The sequence below is a fragment of the Leuciscus leuciscus genome, assembly GCF_965113295.1.
Source record: "Leuciscus leuciscus genome assembly, chromosome: 14".
Lineage (NCBI taxonomy): Eukaryota > Metazoa > Chordata > Actinopteri > Cypriniformes > Leuciscidae > Leuciscus > Leuciscus leuciscus.
The window spans coordinates 28,157,978-28,179,514 of record NC_138738.1 but is presented as its reverse complement, the minus strand read 5'-3'; the positions used below and the strand labels follow the sequence as shown (position 1 = coordinate 28,179,514).

The 21,537-nt window shown below is 43.9% G+C and overlaps 1 protein-coding gene across 1 annotated transcript; it reads right to left on the bottom strand.

Annotated features, from left to right (window-relative positions):
* Nucleotides 1-11,507: 11,507 nt before the first annotated feature.
* On the bottom strand, nt 11,508-14,381 carry LOC309513895 (uncharacterized protein). Its single transcript, XM_082189988.1, has 2 exons — nt 13,624-14,381; nt 11,508-13,566 (listed from the first exon to the last, which is right to left on the bottom strand). The coding sequence occupies exons 1-2, from the start codon at nt 14,127-14,129 to the stop codon at nt 11,919-11,921; spliced, it is 2,154 nt and encodes a 717-aa protein (XP_082046114.1). The 5' UTR covers nt 14,130-14,381; the 3' UTR covers nt 11,508-11,918.
* Between the last annotated feature and the right edge of the window lie 7,156 nt (nt 14,382-21,537).

Genomic DNA, 21,537 nt, shown 5'->3' with positions numbered 1-21,537 from the left:
TTAGGATTGCGCCAGCTGCTTCTCTCTCTTGCAAGGAGTGTTGCATCGTCTGTGCCCTGGCTCCACCTGTTAAGGCGGGGCTAACTTCCCACTCGTCTAATTGGACCAATCTTCATCTTATTAAATTAAATAACTTTTCTAAATGAGTTTTATGGTTTTAATTTATGTATTTTCTTATTTTCTCTTCACAGATATGAATAAAATAAAGTAAAATAACTTTTACATATTCATGAGTGTTAGTCCTTTTTTCCCTTTTTCTTACATTAACAGGATTTCTTTAGTGACCTGGGTTACACCCTCCCCTCTTGAATACATGCACGTCCCGCTGTATTTGCATATTTTTGGGGTTGAGTCACAACCACAGGCACATTATCAATAGGAGAAACATTCACCTCCTCCAAAGAAGTACTGAATGCCACACTTTGGACATTCTGAGGTTTTGGGCAGGGTAATTGCTCAGGGCTCACCTGAACTTGAGTTTCAAAATCCAGCATATCCCCAAGTAAAGGACCAAAGAACTGATCAGCCTCAGTCTCGTACTCGCACCCAGACTCTGGCTTTTGTGAGTCATCATTATTTGCACAGGCTCTAGTTCTAGGCTGCTGCTCATATCGATCTGAGTGCAAAAATCCACAGGGCAACAAGTCACGATGTAATGTCCTCAGAGGACCACTCTGCCCAACTGGTCTAACAGTGTACACCAGTAAGTATCCCGCTCTCTTGACTACTACTTGGACGCCGGGCTCCCACTTGTCAGCGAGCTTATGCTTCCCTCACAACTTAACATTGCACACAAGGACTCTGTCACCCTCCTCCAAGCAACCACACGTTTATCGAACCTTCCTTTATTACGCTCTGCTAATTTAGCAGAATTCTTCTTAGCTATCTCGAAGCTCTCTCGCAACCGATCTTTCAAATCCTTCACGTATTGGAAGTGAGACTTGGCTGGAGCTTCTGCTGGCAAACCAAAAGCTAAATCTACTGGCAAACAGGGCAGTCGCCCAAACATGAGCTCATAAGGAGCACACCCAGTTGTATCGTTGCGTTGTGTACTAGGGGCTTCATAAACTCCTTCCACCTGGACTTTTTCTCGTTCTCTAACGTTCCCAGCATTTGGAGAAGTCCGGTTGAAACACTCTACCGGGTTACCTCTGGGGTGGAGAGGCGTGGTACGAATCTTATGAATACCCGCAACATGACACAACTCCTTAATTGAGTGGGATTTGAAATCGGCCCTTGGTCACTATGTAGCTTCTCAGGAAACCCATAGTGTACCAAGAAAATTTCCCACAGAAATTTGCCGACCATACGAGCTGTTTGGTTCTGGGTCGGTATGGCCACAGCATATTTCATAAAATGGTCTGTGATAACCTATATGTTCTTGGTATTGCTGTGGTCTGGCTCTAACAACAAAAAGTCCATACAGACCAACTCCAAAGGCCTACTGGTTTGAATGTTGACCAGAGGAGCTGCTCTGTCTGGAGGCTTCTTTCTGCGCACGCAGCGTTCACAGGTCTTGACCTTCTCCTCAACTGCCTGGGACATCCTGGGCCAGGAGAACCTGGACCTCACCAAGTCCAGGGTTCTCTCAATACCCAAGTGCCCCATGTTATCGTGGAGACTGCGCAACACTATTTCCCTTAGCCCAGCTGGTAACACTAACTGATTATGAGAGACCCCATGCTCTTGTCTCCTCCTATACAGCACCCCATTCTTCAGCTCAAGTCGACTCCACTCCCTCAACCACAATACTATGTCAGGTGGCTGGCCCCTCAGGGTATCTGGCCTAGTCCCACTCCTCATCCACTCAATTATTACCTCAAGCTCTGGATCTTTCCCTTGCCATTCTACTAATGCAGTATCTGAGAGATAAGGGAGATCAGGAAGACCATGCTCAACCTCGTGTTGCAACTCATTCGGCAAGGCATCAACACAATGAGTAAGGAACTCGACCAACATAATTGAAGAGTGTGCCAAACTAGTGCCTTCGGGCAAACCAATCACCTGATGCCTCTCACAAATGGCTTTCACTACATCCGCCATGAGAACATCAGACCCGTTTCCAGGCTCCGCAAGGTGGTGAAGTGTAAACTGCTTGATCCTTTCTCTTTCTTTCTGAGCGATTAGATTATCCAAGGGCTCACCATGCAGACGCCGGGGAAGACCGTCTGCGTCCTGATTTTGACTCCCAGCCCTATATTGGAGCTTAACCTCCTGGGGTCGGCGGTATCGCCGGAGATACCAGCTCGCTTTTTTTCTTATCAGTGCAAAAGAGACTCAAAATACTCTGTTGATTTTGATCTTACATATAAATGTTATACATCAGTCGATCCTGTTAAGTGTCTATTTTTTTGTGTATACTCACAATAAAAACAAAGTGTTGTGCTTTTTGCCAAATAAAGAAAAATAAACATGATGCGAGTTCTGCCTTCTCTCTGTCAGTGAAGTCCATTCTGAAACGTGTCCGAAAATGAACTGTAACTCAGCGAATACTTGTCACACAGGAACGATTGATATGTCTTTATAAAGCTTGAAATAATTTAAATTATATAAAAAACAAATATTCTCTGTTTATTTAATCTGTATGAAAAGAGAGAGATGTCAGTCGTTCTCAGTTCAGCTCATTAAGTGCTAATGTGATCACGCCCACAGAGAACGCGCGCTATTCAAATGCAAATGATCTGAGGCAATCCATGCAAACGTGTCAACGCCCACATCAGCTCGATAAAACACATCAAGTTTATCAGACTCGTGCACTTAACGTCGTCTTGCTTCGCTGTGAGGAATAATCCTGGGAAATTTACCTCAGAAGTGCAGTTAAGTTTCATTTTGAGGAGCAACAGATCCAGCTGAGGACTGTGAATAGTAAGTTATTTATTCTTAAGTGCTTTTTTCTAATCGCGATATACAATAGTGTCTGTAAACCGCAAAAATACTGTTTAAATTTGAATCACGTCTCTGTGTGTGAATGAATGAACTGCACATCTGTTTAAACTTTTGAAATAAGGTAACTTTCTATATGTCTCTCCCTGTTAACTGATGTCAGCTGGACCCCGGCCGTATCCAGATCAGAGGGTGGACCTGCACCTGGACCCATCCATGACGCATCCCTGAAGTGCCAGACTCATCAGCCCTGTGAAGGCCTCATCGACACGACCAGTCTGACTTCTGACCTGTAATGCTGCCTGGATCATAATCATACACTGTTCGCTCGTTGGCCAGCGGAGAACTGGCCCCTGACTGAGCCTGGGTTCTCCCAAGGTTTTTTTCTCCATTCTGACAACTGATGGAGTTTTGGTTCCTTGCCACTGTTGCCTTGGCTTTTGGCTTGCTTATTTTGGGACATTTAATATTCAACAATATTATTGATCTGCCTTACTTAGGGTGGATGATGACACAATTTTCTTCTAGAAACAAACTTTGTTGTATTATTTTCATGTTATCAATGTGAAGCTGCTTTGATACAATCTGTATTGTAAAAAGCGCTATATAAATAAAGGTGACTTGACTTGACTTGACTTGATTTCGCTGTTTGTGTCATCATCATCAATTTCCATTGGTTTTACACATACATCATTACATTGATCCTCATCATTAGACATTCAAAGCATTTGGTATGAGATTATTTTTGTCACCAGTCTCTGTACCAAAGCTGCAATACATTGAATTACACATGGTAGGCACATCAACACCAGGAATCCTATCACTAAAGTCTGGAATGTAAAAACAAGATGATTTATCCAACTTTTTACATACCCCTCTTTTCTCTGCACTTAACAGTTGGCCCTTGTCTAACAGTAATCTAATTTGTATAATAGCATCTCTGATTTGTTTCATTTAAGCATTAATCATTGTAAAATCATTCTCAGTGCTGTTTGCTATTTCCAACACAGAATAGCCCACATGAAAAATAAAATAATAGAACATAAAATAAAACATAAATGAACATAAACCCAAACTTTATCAAATACCTTGATCTGCTTTCACCTAAACATAAATGTTAGGTAGGATAGTAGACATTTCTTTACAACATGTCATGTTCACACATGTTGATGGGCACTCGTTGTTTAACCCCTTACATTCACATCAATGGGTTTTCCAAACAAAAGTTTTTAAATCGTCATGCATTTTCCTGCCATTAATTTCCAGGCTTCCGTTAAAGCCACACACTCCGCTGCTTAAGCAGAATAATTTTAGGACAACAGCCCTGAGACTAATACTTCAAATTCAGTGGTCACTGCCTAGTCATGGTGCCGGTCAGGTCATGGTGTACAGACATAGGATAGTGAAGGATAGTCAAGCAACAGTGATGTTCCCATCCTTCTCCTTTGTTGACCAACCTAGCCTTTCATAAATGTGACTGGGCTCTATTGATAATTTGATAGTGACTTAGCCAATTTGTCACTTTGTCACTCTGCCATCAAGTCTATTATTTTTACTTTTATTATTCTGATCCCACCTAGTTGTCAATTTAAATTTAGACAAGGGTTTTTACCCCATAATGGACAATTCCAATTTACATAAATACTCTTAAACGTATTAATCCAGAGAGTAATTCAAATCAACATCATAAATGACAAAAGTAGTCATAATTATCAGTAGCAGACAGAGCTGGATAACTAATCCTGTTAAACTAACTAATCCGCAGTCTGAGTTCGTCCTAGTAGCAGTAGCACTAGCACCTGACTGTGAGAGGAGGGCGGGGTCAGCTGAGCCCGACCACTCTTCCTCAGACGCAGCAATGGAGAGGTTGTCGTCGCGTTCTTCGTCCGATCCGACGAAGGAGATGAGACCTGCCGCTCGAAGGGAGGGGCTTTGGTCTGCCTGAGTGAACAGGACCGGCGAAGGAGACTGTGATGGGGAAAGCGAGGCACGCGGGGACGTGGCCGGCGTGGGCTCGCTTATTTCCATCTGTTCGGGGTGCCGTTGGCTGTGCCGCTTCTTCTTCTGCGGCTGAAGTAGAGCGGGAAAAGGAAGAACAGGAGAAGCGGTGTTGCTGTCTTGTTTAAAGAGAGCTAACCTTGTCCGCAGCACCGAGATTGGCAAACCTTCTCACTGAGAGCAGCTCCCGGAAGAGAGTGCAGCTTCAGCATTGGCGGCTCCCAGGCACGTGGCTCACTCCGTGTGCCCGTCCGCCTCGTGCAGAAGGGATCTGCAAAAAACAACGTTCGCAAATTTGCTCATTTAGAAAAACTGAGTGTCGTAGCAGATAGCACACAGTCAGCAAAGAAAGGATGTAGCTTGTTTGCCGGATGGCCACAGGAAAATGGCAACAGAAGAGAGGCGGCTTCTAGGTGAGTGAAGAAGACGCTGTCCGCTGTATGCAAGGCTCGTTCCAGCTGATAATGGCTTGTTTCCACGGCGAAGGCTTCAGAGAAGGCAGAGACGTGAAAGGTCACTGAAGGAGATAAAATCTGATTGTATGGCGAAATAATGGGCTTTTATACCCATAAGCCCCGCTCATTCTGGCGGCTCTGACGTGCTCTGGCATGGAGTCGCCAGAGGCGCTTCGCCATAGGGTGTGCCGTTGCTACAGCACAGCCAATGGGCGAGCTAGACGCTCTGCTGTCTTTGCTGTGCAGTTGCACTGCATTTTAAATATAGGCTTCAGTATTTCTCGAGGAAAAGGAGTTTCTCCACTGCGTATTAGCTACGCAAAATGAAGTGACCATTCTCGAAAGGGAACAGCATCATATGCATACATACATGCAGTTATAATAGTCATAGCAATTCAAGTGTTATTATAACTGGTAAACCTGAAAGCCAAAGAAAGAAAACATCTGTATTTTTTTATTTCTTTAGACACTGGCTGCATTCGAAACCGCATACTCAATGAGTAGGTACATAATTTCAATAAGGTACTTATTGAAATTACTAAATTTAAAAGAGTAGGTACTATATAGCCAGATCTCGTTAAGTATGAATGCGATCCGACATCTGCCATGTTGACGTTATAATGTGACCTACGACGCGCTATCACAAGCGCAACAACTTAAAAGATACAAACGACACGTTTAATTCATCTATCTGTAAATATCTTGATATTGATGAAACTTGCTCATTTTGTGGTATTGTTGAAGAAACAGCTGGCCATTTATTTTGTGAATACATTTAGGGTTGTTTTAAGTTGTTATATTTTAAACCCTACTAATGTGACCCAGTTTTATTTTTATATATATATATATATATATATATATATATATATATATTTTTTTTTTTTTTTTTTTTTTTTTTAAGAAAACCCAAAATCGTCATCTCTTGAATATGTTGTTAATTTCTTTATTTTATATAAAAAAAATTTCACCCACAAGCAAAAGTGGCTTAAATCTCCTTTATGTTTTCCTTTATCTTGTTGAATTTACCTCTCGTTTCATCCCTCAGGCTTATAAATAACAAAAAAAATTCATTTTTTTATGTATTATGAAGAACTATTTAAAGATATTTTGTCTTGTCATTGTGTATACAATCGCATATTATGATGTACACAAACCCATGATCTTTATGTTTTATGTTTTTGGCCATTATGATTGTTCATTGTTAAAGATACAACTATGGTATCTTTCCCTGATCTTGTATGTAACTATAAGTTCTGAAATAAAAATGTATATGAGCGACAGGTGCACTAACATTTCATAACATCAGTAACTCGACAGCCCTACCTAAAATGGTTTTCCACAGCGTTTGTAATGTCAAGTCAAGTCAAGTCAAGTTTATTTGTATAGCGCTTTTCACAATACAGATTGTATCAAAGCAGCTTCACAGTATTAAATTAAAATAATACAACAAAGTTTGTTTCAAGAGGAATTTATTGATTGATAAAATTAAATTAAATATCCCCAAAATATCCCCAACTGAGCAAGCCAAAGGCAACAGTGGCAAGGAACCGAAAAACTCCATCAAGTGACCTAATGGTGTCCTAAAACTCCATCAGGTGACCTAATGGAGAAAAAAAACCTTGGGAGAACCCAGGCTCAGTCGGGGGCCAGTTCTCCTCAGGCATTTATGAGCTAGAGGCCGGATTGTAGTTTGAACTGTAGGATTATATATGCCTGGCTGAAGAGATGCGACTTTAATCTAGTTTTAAACTGGGAGAGCGAGTCTGAGCAACGAACAGTATCAGGAAGACTATTCCAGAGTTTTGGAGCCAAATGTGAAAATGCTCTCCCTCCTTTGGTGGTTCTGGATATCCTAGGTATGACCAAAAGCCTTGAATTTAGTGATCTTAAAGAGCGCGATGGATTATAGGGTGATAGAAGATCCGTTAAATAGACTGGAGCTAAGCCGTTTAGGGCTTTATAAGTCAGTAGCAATACCTTGTAATTAATACGGAACTTTATAGGTAACCAATGCAGTGATGATAAAATCGGTGTTATATGATCATATTTTCTTGATCTCGTAAGAACTCTAGCGGCGGCATTTTGGACTAACTGTAGCTTGTTTATTGAGGATGCAGGACAACCAGCTAATAAAGCATTACAGTAATCCAGTCTCGAGGTCATGAATGCATGAACTAACTTTTCTGCATCAGAAACTGATAGCATATTACGTAGCTTAGCAATGTTTCTAAGGTGGAAAAAGGCTGTTTTTGTAACATATGAAATATGATTTTCAAAAGACAGGTTGCAATCGAGTATAACACCCAGGTCTTTTACTGTAGAGGATAAAGTAACAGGACATCCTATGATGTTAAAGTTGTATTGTGCAAGGTTTTGTGGGCGTTTTTTTTAACCGATAAGTATTACCTCTGTCTTGTCTGGATTTAATAAAAGAAAATTACGCGTCATCCAATCTTTTATATCTTTAACACACTCTGTCAATTTGGAAAATTTAGCGTTTTCATCCGGCCGTGATGAAATATATATTTGAGTGTCATCAGCATAACAATGGAAACTAATTCCATTTTTCCTTATAATATTTCCAAGTGGCATCATATATATGGAAAATAACAGAGGGCCTAATACAGATCCCTGCGGCACTCCATAGTTTACTGGAGTTATGATTGATTTTTCTCCATTTAAATAGACAAAATGGTAGCTGTCAGATAGGTATGATTTGAACCAGCTTAGTGCTTGTCCTTGAACACCAGTATAATTTTGTATGATCTATAGTATCGAACGCAGCACTAAGATCAAGTAAAACTAGTATTGAGATACAGCCTTGGTCAGAAGCTAAAAGTAAATCATTTGTGATTTTAACGAGCGCAGTTTCAGTGCTATGATGCGGTCTGAATCCAGACTGAAACTTTTCATAGATATCATTTTGTTGCAAGAAAGAGCCCAGTTGAGCGGACACCACTTTTTCTAATATTTTAGACATAAATGGAAGATTTGAAATGGGTCTATAATTTGCTAGATTATTATGATCTAATTGTGGTTTCTTAATGAGAGGTTTTATAACTGCCAGTTTAAATGTTCTTGGAACATGACCTAAAGATAAAGACGAGTTAATAATATTGAGGAGAGGCTCTTCCACTACAGGTAACACTTCTTTCAGTAGTTTAGTTGGTATAGGATCTAATAAACATGTTGTTGTTTTAGATGAAGTGATAAGTTTATTTAACTCTTTTTGTTCTATAGTTGTAAAGCACTGTAATTGTTCTTGCGGGGTGATAATTGAAGCTGAATTATAAGGCGCGATTGAAGATTGAACGTTTACAATTGTGGTTCTGATGCTTTCTATTTTCTCAGTGAAGAAGTTCATGAAATCATTACTACTGAACTGTAACGGGATATTTTGTTCGGGTGACGTCTGTTTATTTGTTAGTCTAGCCACGGTGTTAAATAAAAACCTTGGATTGTTTTGGTTGTTTTCTATTAGTTTGTCTGCACAAAGGAGACGGGCAGCTGCTCGAAGATCTCACCTTTGGAGAAAACTGTTGATTTTATACTCGAAAAATGTAAGTATCACTCCTTAAAAATGAATATTACCTCAGAATGAATTGCATTGCTCGCCAACCCCAAAACTTAAACAAAATAATAATAATAAATGCTGACCAATACTTAATTATATTACTTTTTTATACTGAAAATGATCTAATTTAATAAAACAAGCAAAATGTCATTTGTTTTGTCATTTGACATAGCTATGCATGAACACACACTAGATAAATGCAGCTGCAGTGAAATCTCAATTTTCAGTCAAGCAATGAATTAATGCATACATTAATTAAATAATTATATTTGATATACTGACAACAATAAGAAACATGAATAAATTAGTAAAAGAACAAATAAAAGTAACCATCACAATAAACAAATAAGTCAACAACACATGCAACAAAGCTTAATTCAGTACAAGCATGTATTTATAGGCGCTGAACCCCAAATCCTACTGCCATCTCAACACAGCAGTTTCCATTCTGCGGCTTTATTCTGATGAAGCAGCTGACCACCAGAGGTGAGCCGTGCCCATGGGCGTAGATTACGCGGGGGACGCGTAATCTACCCCCCCCCCCCCCCCCCCCCCCCACTTTTTATAAAATGTAAATTCGTCCCCCGCACTTTTTCATAGGGCAGGTGTGTCCACAACAAGCTGAGGTTTTCGCGGGTGTGTATAGCCTACATCGAGATTTAAAATCCAAAGAGTCAAGTCTATCTACATGTGACTTTCACGTTTCCATGGTAATCAGTCACTCGTGCATCACGACACGCCCATGCTCGCACCCGCGCCCAATTCATTTTTTTCATAGAGGTCGCAATGAGTTCAAAACGACAACAAACTCTTCAGTCTTCACTCGATCCTTTTTCACGAAAAAGTCAAGCGCTGTAAGTAAGTTGTCATGTGGTATCTGAATTGTGTTGCACAATGATGAATAACTCTGCCTATTTCTCTGGTTGAATAATTAACAAGTTTCGTTGTAAATTGAAAATATTCACTACCCGTTAAAGGGTAACGTGCGTTTATTTTCAATCTTTTTTTATTCGTAATGTCTTTTATTTTCACAGATGTTATCAAAGCCCTTCAAATTAGAATAAACATGGTGATTGTTAGCCTAAAGGCCCGTACACACCGGGACGAATATCGGCACGTGTTATTCGCCAGCGTTTTTCAGCGCGTTTTTTGTGTTCACACCCAAGCGTTTTTCGCTGACGATGAGCCGAGTGAACATGCAAATTCATTCCCTGACATTAGATGGCGCTTAATGTAAAACAGAAATACAATACCACTCCATAACAGTCTATACTCTGCAATACCACTCCATAACTGTCTATACTCTGCAATACCACTCCATAACAGTTCTCTTTTAACAAGCTTTTTGTAGTCGCTGTCGCGTTTGTCATATAGTTCTTTATTCCGACACCAACGAGACCAGCAGCTCTACATTCATCTTGCCTTGCATCTTCCTCGTCATTTCTTCCCGGCAGTGTCTGTCTATGGGCAGTGTAGACGCTACCTGGCGTATATCTTCTTCGCTGTTACGTATGTGTGCTCGGCAAGACCGTTTTGTGTTTGAGCGCCCCCAAGTTGTGTTTTACTGTAACTTCAGAAGCTCCAGACACGTGAGCAACAGTGGCAATCTCATTGGTCGGATAGTTTTTGACGCGGCGCGTCAAACCCAAAAAACGAACCCGAGGCGTTTAAAAAAAAATTACGCTTTTACGCGTGGCGTTTTTCGCGTCGGTGTGCACACTCACATTGGCGCCCATTGTTTAGTCAGGAGGCGTTAAACATCGGCGAATATCGCGCGCGAAATTCGTCCCGGTGTGTACGGGCCTTAATGCTGAATTTGTATTTTCATGCATTAACAGCCTGCTTGAATCAGGCAGCGTTGTAACATGTGTACATGATGACAAACTTTAAGTTATCTTGAAAAAGCCTAACCAGAAAGTTTGAAGTAGTTTTAAAAGCTTGAAGTTTGAAGGTTTTCAATTGGAAAGTTTTAATAAATAAGGAATCACAGATGATGCAAGGATGATTCTGATTTAATTTAATTTAATGTTAAGTGGCGATTGATAGCCTATAGTTGATAATAATACACTGACGGTAACAAAGTTTCAATTTGAAATGAAAGATGGAGCATAGGCTACATTTAATAAAATTAAGGAAAAAATGCCCTTTATAAAGGTAAAAAAACGTATTCTGATAAGAATGTTTTCCAACAGTGATGTAATAATTGTAGTTTGAATAATTGTAATGTGATGATCAAATATCATAGGTTTGGGAGGTTGGCGGGTGGATTTTTAATTTTTAACAGCAGATTCGGGTGACTCAAAGTGCACCAGATTTATGCATTTATCTTTAAAATCCCTAGGGGTACCGAGCTCCACCCACAAACACAGTAGGCTATATGATGGTCTATGAAAAATACAAATTTAATTATCTTATTATTAAAATGCATGATCAGGATTTTACCACTTCCGCCTAGTTTTGAGCCAGGAAAAACTCTGCATGTGCAATATAAAGTAATGAACATCGTTCTTTCTTTCTGTTTTATTGCTTTAAAAATAAATAGCATATTAAGCCAATTGTTACAAACCGCTCTGAGACACAAGGGTAGAGGATCCAAATGCAGCTTTATTGTGGGTAATCCAGAGGCGTAATCCAGTGTACAGGCAAAAGGTCAAAACACAGGTAGGCAGTCCAAACAAACCAACAAAGAAACAAACAAAACAGGCAGGGACCAGAGGCAAAAGAGTAATCCAGGGAACAGGGCAAGAAATCCAAATAAACCAAAAGACAAGAAACCAGGGAAACCGCTCGGAATTGCAGTGTAACACTTAAACAAGACTTCGCAGGGAATGAATGAATGTACAAGGTATAAATAGGCTGAGACTAACAGGGTAATAAGATACAGGTGAATGCAATCAATGATAATAAGTCCGGGCAGTGAGTTCTGGGATATGTAGTGTGAGTGAAATATGATAGTCTGGTGTGGAGTGCCCTCTGGTGGCACTCAAGGGCACTCCAGCTGGTGACCGTTACATAGCCCCCCCTTTAAGGAGCGGATTCCAGACGCTCAGAAAATTCTCCAGGAGGGAGGTGGAGCAGAGGCGGACCCGGGGGCGGGATGGCTTGCCAGGCCCGTGCAGCGGAAGAGGACCTGAAGACTGCTGCAGGACGGAAGCCCAGGGCGGAGCAGGCCGTGCAGGCGACCAGGGCGGAGCAGGCCGTGCAGGCGACCAGGGCGGAGCAGGCCGTGCAGGCGACCAGGGCGGAGCAGGCCGTGCAGGTGACCAGGGAGGAGACGACCCTTCGGGCGGCCAGGGAGGAGACGACCCTTCGGGCGGCCGGGGCGGAGACGACCCTTCGGGCGGCCGGGGAGGAGACGACCCTTCGGGCGGTCGGGGAGGAGACGACCCTTCGGGCGGCCTGGGAGGAGACGACCCTTCGGGCGGCCAGGGAGGAGACGACCCTTCGGGCGGCCAGGGAGGAGACGACCCTTCGGGCGGCCAGGGAGGAGACGACCCTTCGGGCGGCCAGGGAGGAGACGACCCTTCGGGCGGCCAGGGAGGAGACGACCCTTCGGGCGGCCGGGGCGGAGACGACCCTTCGGGCGGCCGGGGCGGAGACGACCCTTCGGGCGGCCGGGGCGGAGACGACCCTTCGGGCGGCCGGGGCGGAGACGACCCTTCGGGCGGCCGGGGAGGAGACGACCCTTCGGGCGGCCGGGGAGGAGACGACCCTTCGGGCGGCCGGGGAGGAGACGACCCTTTGGGCGGCCAGGGAGGAGACGACCCTTCGGGCGGCCAGGGAGGAGACGACCCTTCAGGCGGATCCAACGGTTCAGGAACATGAACGGGCTCAAGAACAGTAACAGGAACGGGCTCAGGGGATGCAGTGGCCATCTTGTCTGTAGACACAGGCGTAGACGACCTCTCGGGCGGCCAGTGCGGAGACAACCGTCCATCGGGCGGCCATGGCTGTGCTGGGAACTGTATCGGCGATGAGGGCCTTGAGCTGGGCGGGACCAGCGGCGAAGAAGGCCTTGAGCTGGGCGGGACCAGCGGCGAAGAGGGCCTTGAGCTGGGCAGGACCAGCGTCGAAGAGGGCCTTGAGCTGGGCAGGACCAGTGGCGAAGAGGGCCTTGAGCTGGGCAGGACCAGCGGCGAAGAGGGCCTTGAGCTGGGCAGGACCAGCAGCGAAGAGGGCTCTGAGCTGGGCGGAACCAGCGGCGAAGAGGGCTCTGAACTGGGCGGAACCAGCGGCGAAGAGGGCTCTGAGCTGGACAGGACCAGCGGCGAAGAGGGCTCTGAGCTGGACAGGACCAGCGATGAAGAGGGCTCTGAGCTGGACAGGACCAGCGATGAAGAGGGCTCTGAGCTGGACAGGACCAGCGGCGAAGGCTCTGAGCTGGACAGGACCAGCGTTGAAGGCTCTGTGCTGGACGGGACCAGCATCTTGTGAAACTCTGGGTCAGCGGGCATGACGCTCACAAACTCCTGCTCAGGCTCGGCGGGCATGACGCTCTCAGTCTCAGGCTCGGCGGGCATGACGCTCTCAGTCCCAGGCTCGGCTGGACTGGCGTGAAGTGCAGGCTCGGCTGGACTGGCGTGAAGTGCAGGCTCGGCTGGACTGGCGTGAAGTGCAGGCTCGGCTGGACTGGCGTGAAGTGCAGGCTCGGCTGGACTGGCGTGAAGTGCAGGCTCGGCAGGCGTGACGTGAAAGGTCTCTGGATCGGCAGACGTGACGTGAAAGGTCTCTGGATCGGCAGACGTGACGTGAAGCTCAGTCTCTGGATTGGCAGACGTGACGTGAAGCTCAGTCTCTGGATCGGCAGACGTGACGTGAAGCTCAGTCTCTGGATCGGCAGGACTGACGTGAAGCTCTGGCTCTGGCTCGGCAGGACTGACGTGAAGCTCTGGCTCTGGCTCGGCAGGACTGACGTGAAGCTCTGGCTCAGGGGATGCTGTGAGATTGTGGGACCCCTCATCCACAAATCCCACAGTAAACGACGAGCCGCTTATCCGAAGAGCGAGGTCGACATATTGTATAAAAGTCCATTGAGGGGTGTTGTCAGGCATGAGGTACTCTAACATGTCCTCAAGCCCATAGCGGAACATGTCTTTTAAGACCGCATCGTTGAGGTCCACCCCATGGCAGAGCTCACAAAACTCCTCCACATAGTTCTCAATCGGGCGGTCACCTTGGCTGAGACGGAAGAGACGGATTACTGGGTCCATGGTTTGCATCGCTGCTGGATCTTGGTGTGGCGAAGTCTTCTGTTACGAACCGCTCTGAGACACAAGGGTAGAGGATCCAAATGCAGCTTTATTGTGGGTAATCCAGAGGCGTAATCCAGTGTACAGGCAAAAGGTCAAAACACAGGTAGGCAGTCCAAACAAACCAACAAAGAAACAAACAAAACAGGCAGGGACCAGAGGCAAAAGAGTAATCCAGGGAACAGGGCAAGAAATCCAAATAAACCAAAAGACAAGAAACCAGGGGAACCGCTCGGAATTGCAGTGTAACACTTAAACAAGACTTCGCAGGGAATGAATGAATGTACAAGGTATAAATAGGCTGAGACTAACAGGGTAATAAGCTACAGGTGAATGCAATCAATGATAATAAGTCCGGGCAGTGAGTTCTGGGAAATGTAGTGTGAGTGAAATATGATAGTCTGGTGTGGAGTGCCCTCTGGTGGCACTCAAGGGCACTCCAGCTGGTGACCGTTACACCAATTAAGCAAAAACCTGTCAACAAAAGTCTGAAAAAAACTGGCATTAGACTTGACATTCTGTCCCCCTCACTTTTGAAATGATGGCTACGCCCCTGGCCGTGCCTACGTATCGGAAGTTGTTGCGTGCTGCGCTGTGCTTCACAATCTGAGGCAATAAGAGCAGGTAGAGTAATGGAGGGTCTCATCCATGGTACCATTTCCAGGATTCAGCTCTGGACTCCTAATTCTCAGTGCTCACATCAGTCTGCAGAGATTTCAGATCCTACAAAAATGCACAAACATAATACAAAAGCAGTCATTTTAACAGCACAATGTCATTTGATTTCTGTATTAAAAGTAAAAAAAAAAATCTTTATTTTTTAGTAAAATCCCTAAAACCTTTTTTTTCCAACAAATGCCACCATCATCTTTCCTTGCAGGTCCTGCTCCACCACAAAAGCTGTGCAGCAAATGCACAGAAATCAAGAATCAGAATAAGTGTTGTAATATCTCTGTTTGAAATTACAATAATTAAAATAAACTAAAACTTAATATTGAATAGATTTTGTTATCCATTTCTGTAGAATACTCACTCAAAGTCTTTGATGGCAGCATTCAGCTTCATTAGCCACTCTCCACTGGATAAACACACGTGTTCATCTTTCCCTGTAACATCCAGACATGTTGAGGTTGTTGCTGATGTGTTAACTCACTTTTTATCCAACTTAAATGTTCCTCAGTTTATCAACAGAACTAAGGGACAAATACAATAGATAACTTATGTTTAGTTACTTTATAGATTTGTTTATTTACTTTACTTACATCACATTTGTCTTGTGTAAACAGTGTTGACAACAGTTATCCTACATCAAAGCACACATTCATCACTCAGAAATCTATTTCATGTTGTGATGTGCTTATCTGCAAAACTTATAGAATATTTTCCTTTCAGATGTCTTTAAAGGTCCCGTATTATGCCCATTTTCACAAGATGTAAAATAAGTCTCTGATGTCCCCAGAGTGTGTATGTGAAGTTTCAGCTCAAAATACCCAACAGATCATTTTTTTCAGCATGTTTAAATTGTCATTTTTTGGGGGCTCAGAAAAACGCGCTGTTTTAGTGTGTGCCCTTTAAAGGGTAACTAAACTCTAAACCAACTTTTTTTAGTTAATGATCTGTAAGAATGGGGCTTTATTAGTGCTGTTCATTGATTCGAGTAACTTTTTTGACATTTGGGTATAAAGTGTTTTAATTTTACAATATATGGTGTAAAAACGTCTGAGTGCTGCCCTCTTAAGGTTGAACGGTGGCTACTGCAGTTGAATTTTCCTATTGGATGTTTGCGGTGGCAAGTGACATAAGCGGTGGCAGGTGACGTAAGCAGGTTCCAGCTCACCACGCCCCTGGTACGAGCTCACCACGCCCTTGGTATGAGCTAGCGTAGATTTATCTGTATTGTACAGTGGTCAGGAGGGTACGTAGGTGTAGTGTTGCTGGTTGCAACAGCACTGCTGGACTGCATAGCTTTCCAGCAGACTTGGAAATTAGGCGCCAGTGTTTGCAAGACACTGAAAAATATGAAAATGCCTATATAGAGCGCGCGCTATTGACATCAACTCGATAAAACTCATCAGATGCATGTACTTTACGTCGTCTCGCGACCCTGTGAGTCACTCTCCATTTTAGATAGTCTGACAGCAGGTCTCAGGTGCACGCCCCCCCGCTCACGGTTCGTCCCCTCTATCTCCGCTGGGGTCTGCCCACTTTTCTAGCATTTTTCAAATATTGCCAGTGGGTGGAGTCAGGCTCTGACCAGGGGTTTAGTTACCCTTTAAATGCAAATAAGCTGCTGCTGGACGACCCAGGGGGCGGAGCTTCATGAGCTCGCGCTCAGTCTCTCAGGAAAATTTCATCTCATGGAATGATGATAATATCAGAAACTCTCAGTAACGGTGTTTATTTCGAGTCGGACAATAATGCCTACAGAGTCAGAGTGCTGTATAGAGATGGAACAGGTATAGTTTAGTAGTTTAATTACAGTTATTATAACGTATTTGTCATCTGCTTGTATGTAACCATTATTTATTAATAGCCTACAAGTCTGCTGTTTCGGACCAGGTCCGAATGATGATCAAACATATACTGATGAGTTTAATAAAGTTTATTGTACATCACACAAAAGATGAAGCGTCAGTTTTACTTCAGAAAATCACCGTAAGAGCTGAGTAAACACAGTAAGTTATATGAAGTGCGCAAGTACATAAACGAATTTCGGTAGAGTTGAGGGAGCATTCCTGTGGGCGGAGGTTAGTCAAAAATCTGTTCTACTGACGTCATTAAAGAAGGAAGTAGAGGGATGTAGTCCAAACGGGCCGTTCGATGTAGGCGACTTCTGTTAAATAAAATATCTCGCTTGGCATTGAACTTTGAGCTTTATAATTTTACAGATATTATTTATACTCTAACTCTATTTATACTCTATACTCTATTATTTATACATTACACACTAACTAAAGTTTGAAACATGGGATCACAAAGAACGGGACCTTTAAGATGTAACGTTATATGGTTATGTAAATCCACTTTAGAGACGCAAACGTGTGCTTACTGGAGCTCGCCTGATAGCTATACAAAACGTGTTTTTACAGCAAAATCACAACTATACTATACTGTCTAACTCCTTTACACCTTCAACAATTCAACAGTTAACTACAATAGTTCAACACATAGCGCGATTTGCCAATGCAGCAATCTGCACGAGACCTATCATATAGCCTACACGCTGCTTAAATGCAGAAAGTTTTGACTGCAAAAGATGAGGTCATTTTATCAGATGTAATGTATTTACAGCATTTTACCTGATAGAAATGCATGCTCAGTTTAAATCTCATTTTAAGATGAGGTAGTATTAAAGGAACGGCAAAATTCAGCATTTTGTTCCCGTACCCCCACCCCCATCTGTCACCTCAATTACCCCAGTTTGAGAACCACTGCCTTTACATATTTTTGTAAAGCGACCTTGGGCGTTGGAAAGGCGCTATATAAATAAAAATTATTATTATTATTATTAACCACAAAAACACAATTTAACACAAACTGCATGATACCAGTGCTCTGTGAAAAAGTCAGTAATTATTTAATGCCATATTACAAGGCTGAGGCATTCTTACACAAAAACAAACAAATTGCACAAACTTTCCATTTGCATTTGAAATTGAACTCACTTCCCCACTCTGGTAACTGTCAATGCCGGATCTGTCCCCATTGTTTTAAAAAGTAATCTCGAAAGGCCCTAGCGACCTCTATTGGCCAGCCGCCCCTGCCCAGGATATAAATGGCTCGAAGCGACCTCAGATGCTTCTGACTCCATGGCAGGAGGTGGCGGGCGAGTTGCAACATGTGGCGGGAGCGCAGACCACCTTGTCGGTTGATATACGCTACTGTCACGGTTAGTGTTGCACGGTGTACCGATACTTCAAAAGTATCGCGATACTCGGAAATTAAACGTCACGATACCTAAATTTATCAGTATCGATACTTAAAAAAAAAAAAAAAAAAACGCCTCCCTATGGACGTCTGTGTTTTTTTCCTGACGCACGCAGCAAAGAACCTGCCGCTGTCAGTGTCATGTGAAAAAACACTACAGCGAGATGGCTGCATGTGCGAGCACAAGTGGTCCACGACTCGTAGAAAAAGATGTCGTATTTTGAATAGTTTTGAGCAATGAGCATTAAATAAAAGTCCTTCACTTTTTTCTGTTCAAAATTTACAAAATGTATATAATGAGCGAGTTCATCATGAATCAATTTTCCAATCCGTGTTTTTGTCTTATCCTGAACCACTATGGTACACCTATAATAAGTGTTTACATTGGGACTATTTCACACTGGTTCGGATCGCTGCCGCTGCGGAGTAGCCCAGTACCTGCGTGACTCGTCATAGACGTACACAGAGAGAAGTAGTTCCGGCTACAATGTTCTTCCGAAAGACGCATTATTCTGTTAATAAACGCAAGTTTATTATCGCTCGCTATAGCGCCAAAAGCGTCAAAAATAAAGCCTCACATTGATAAAGCCTCACAAATAACATGCAAGTATTGAGGTCCCAGACAGCAGTCATTTAGTAATAGCCTATATACTTTTTTTTTTTTTTTTTACCTACACACCAGTGTGAATATTTTTGTTATTGCATTTCAAATAGGGCCAATTTATAGGCTACTCCTAGGCTTACGTTTTTAAATTACAAAGGGCCTACTGATGTTTTTGCTATTGTATTTTCAATATTATAGGCTATTATTTGTGCATAAACATATCTGGTTATAGTAAACATACCGTTTGCTTGAAAACAACATTCTGTCATCCTTGCTGCAAGCTTACAAGAGCGATAATATCATTAAATGTGAAGGGGGGCCCTAAAATATTTTCTTGGGAAAAAGGGGGTCTCAGACAATAAAAGGTTGGGAACCACTGTGTTATATGATTAGAATGTTGTCCCTGTTTTAAAATAAAGCACAGCAATTATATTTGAGAGTGTTTCTCCCTTTTCAGGAAAAGTATCGAAAAAGTATCGAAATCGCAATACTTGACTTGGTATCGGTATCGAAACAATAATTTTGGTATCGTGACAACACTAGTCGCGGTATTGTCTGATCGGACTAGTACGTGCTGACCCTTGAGCAACGCATGGAAGCGGTGCAGGGCGAGACGTACTGCCAGCAACTTGAGGCAATTGACATGCCAAAGTCACTGGGGTCCTGCCCAGGAGCCCGCGGCAGCATGTCCATTGCACATGGCACCCCAGCACGTGGTGGAGGCATCTGTTGAGACAACAACATGCCTGGAAACTCGTTCTAAGGGCACTCTGGCCCGTAGAAAGCTGAGGTTCGTCCACAGGGTGAAGGTCTGACGGCAGGTCGGAGTAACTGGTACTCGGAGCGTACCATGTTGCCATGCCCACCTCGGGACTCGATCGCGAAGCCAGAGCTGAAGCAGTCTCATATGAAGCAGTCCGAGCGGCGTTACTGTGGCTGCGGATGCCATGTGCCCCAGGAGCCTCTTAAATAACTTCAGTGGAAAAGCACTCTTGCCCTTGAACTGTCTCAGGCAAGTCAGCAGTGACTGCGCGTGCTCACTCGTAAGCTGCGCGCACATGGCGACCGAGTTGATTTCTATACCGAGAAAAGAGATCCTCTGCACAGGGCAAAGTTTGCTCTTCTCCCGGTTGACCAGAAGGCCCAGACGGGCTAGGTGCCAGAGCACTAGGTCCCTGTGTTCGCAAACCTGGTCTCGAGAGTGAGCTTGGATCAGCCAGTCGTCGAGATAATTCAGGATGCGAACCCCGTGTTGCCGTAGCAAAACATGGGCTGCTTTGACGACCGTCATGAAGACACAAGGAGCCTGATATGCCTGCCCCTCAAAAGCAAACCGTAGGAACGGTCTGTGTTGAGGAGAAAGGAGACATAAAAGTAGGCATCCTTCAGGTCGATCGCTGCAAACCAATCCTGTGCCCGCACACACTCAAGAATGCGTTTGGCCATGAGCAGCACAGAAGCCTGTGGAGGGATCGGTTTAAGACGCGTAGGTCCAGGATTGGCCGTAACCCACTGGATTTCTTTGGTACAATGAAGTAGGGGCTGTAGAACCCGGACTTCATTTCGGCTGGAGGGACAATCTCGACCGCACCTTTCGCCAGTAAGGTAGCGACCTCCGTACGTATGACAGGGGCATTGCCACCCACCATAGTGTACCGGACTCCCCGGAAGCGGGGAGGAGATTGTGCAAACTGAAACATAGCCGAGCCTGGTGGTTCTCTCGACCCAGCGGGACAGGTTGGGAGCTCTAGCCAGGCTCCCAATAACTGAACCAGCGGGGTCATGGGAACCAGAGACGTACCCTCGGTGGGGCAGCGAAGCATTGCTGCGTCCTGACAGAGGAGGCCAGGGAAGGGAGGCCAGCGGGAAGGGAGGCCAGCGTTCCACGGGGGCTTGCTCTGACAGGGGTCTGGCGACAGAGGGGGACGAGAGTGGCGAGGCTTGTGAGCGGCGCACACTGTCATCCGGGACCTCTGGGGGCTCTGAGGAAGGGGCATCAGTTCTTAAAAACAAAATATTCTCCCCATGCGCCACTCCTGTTCAACCTGTATATGCTCCCAATGAGCCAAATAATGAAAAGAACCAAATTGCTTACCACAGCTATGCAGACGACATACAGATCTACTTAGCCCTATCGCCTAACGATTTCAGCCCCATTGACTCCCTGTGCCAATGCATTGATGAAGTCAACAGTTGGATGTGCCAAAACTTTCTTCAGTTAAACAGACAAAACTTAAGTCATTGCGTTTGGAAACAAAGATTAAGTTCTCAAGGTGAACGCATACCTTCACTCTAGGGGTCAAACAACTAAAAATCAAGTCAGGAATCTTGGTGTGTCACTAGAGTCAGACCTTAGTTTCGGTAGCCATGTCAAAGCAATAACTAAATCAGCATACTATCATCTGAAAAATATTGCAAGAATTAGATGCTTTGTTTTCAGATAAGACTTAGAAAAACTTGTGCATACTTTCATCACCAGCAGGGTGGATTATTGTAATGGACTCCTCACTGGCCTTCCCAAAAAGACCATAAGACAGTTGCAGCTCATACAGAACGCTGCTGCCAGGATTCTGAGCAGAACCAGAAAATATGAACATATCACACCAGTCCTCAGGTCTTTACACTGGCTCCCAGTTAGATTTAGGATTGATTTTAAAGTATTATTACTGCTATATAAATCATTTAACCCTTTCACACGTAAGTTTAAAATATTCTGGCTGACCCCCAGCGTGAGTTTTTCAAGGCGACCGTTATTTAGAACGTGTCACTTTATGGTTTCCTTGGTGACGCGTCATTGCTTGTCACGTGACACACCGCAGCAACAACAGAGCTGAATGAACGATGATC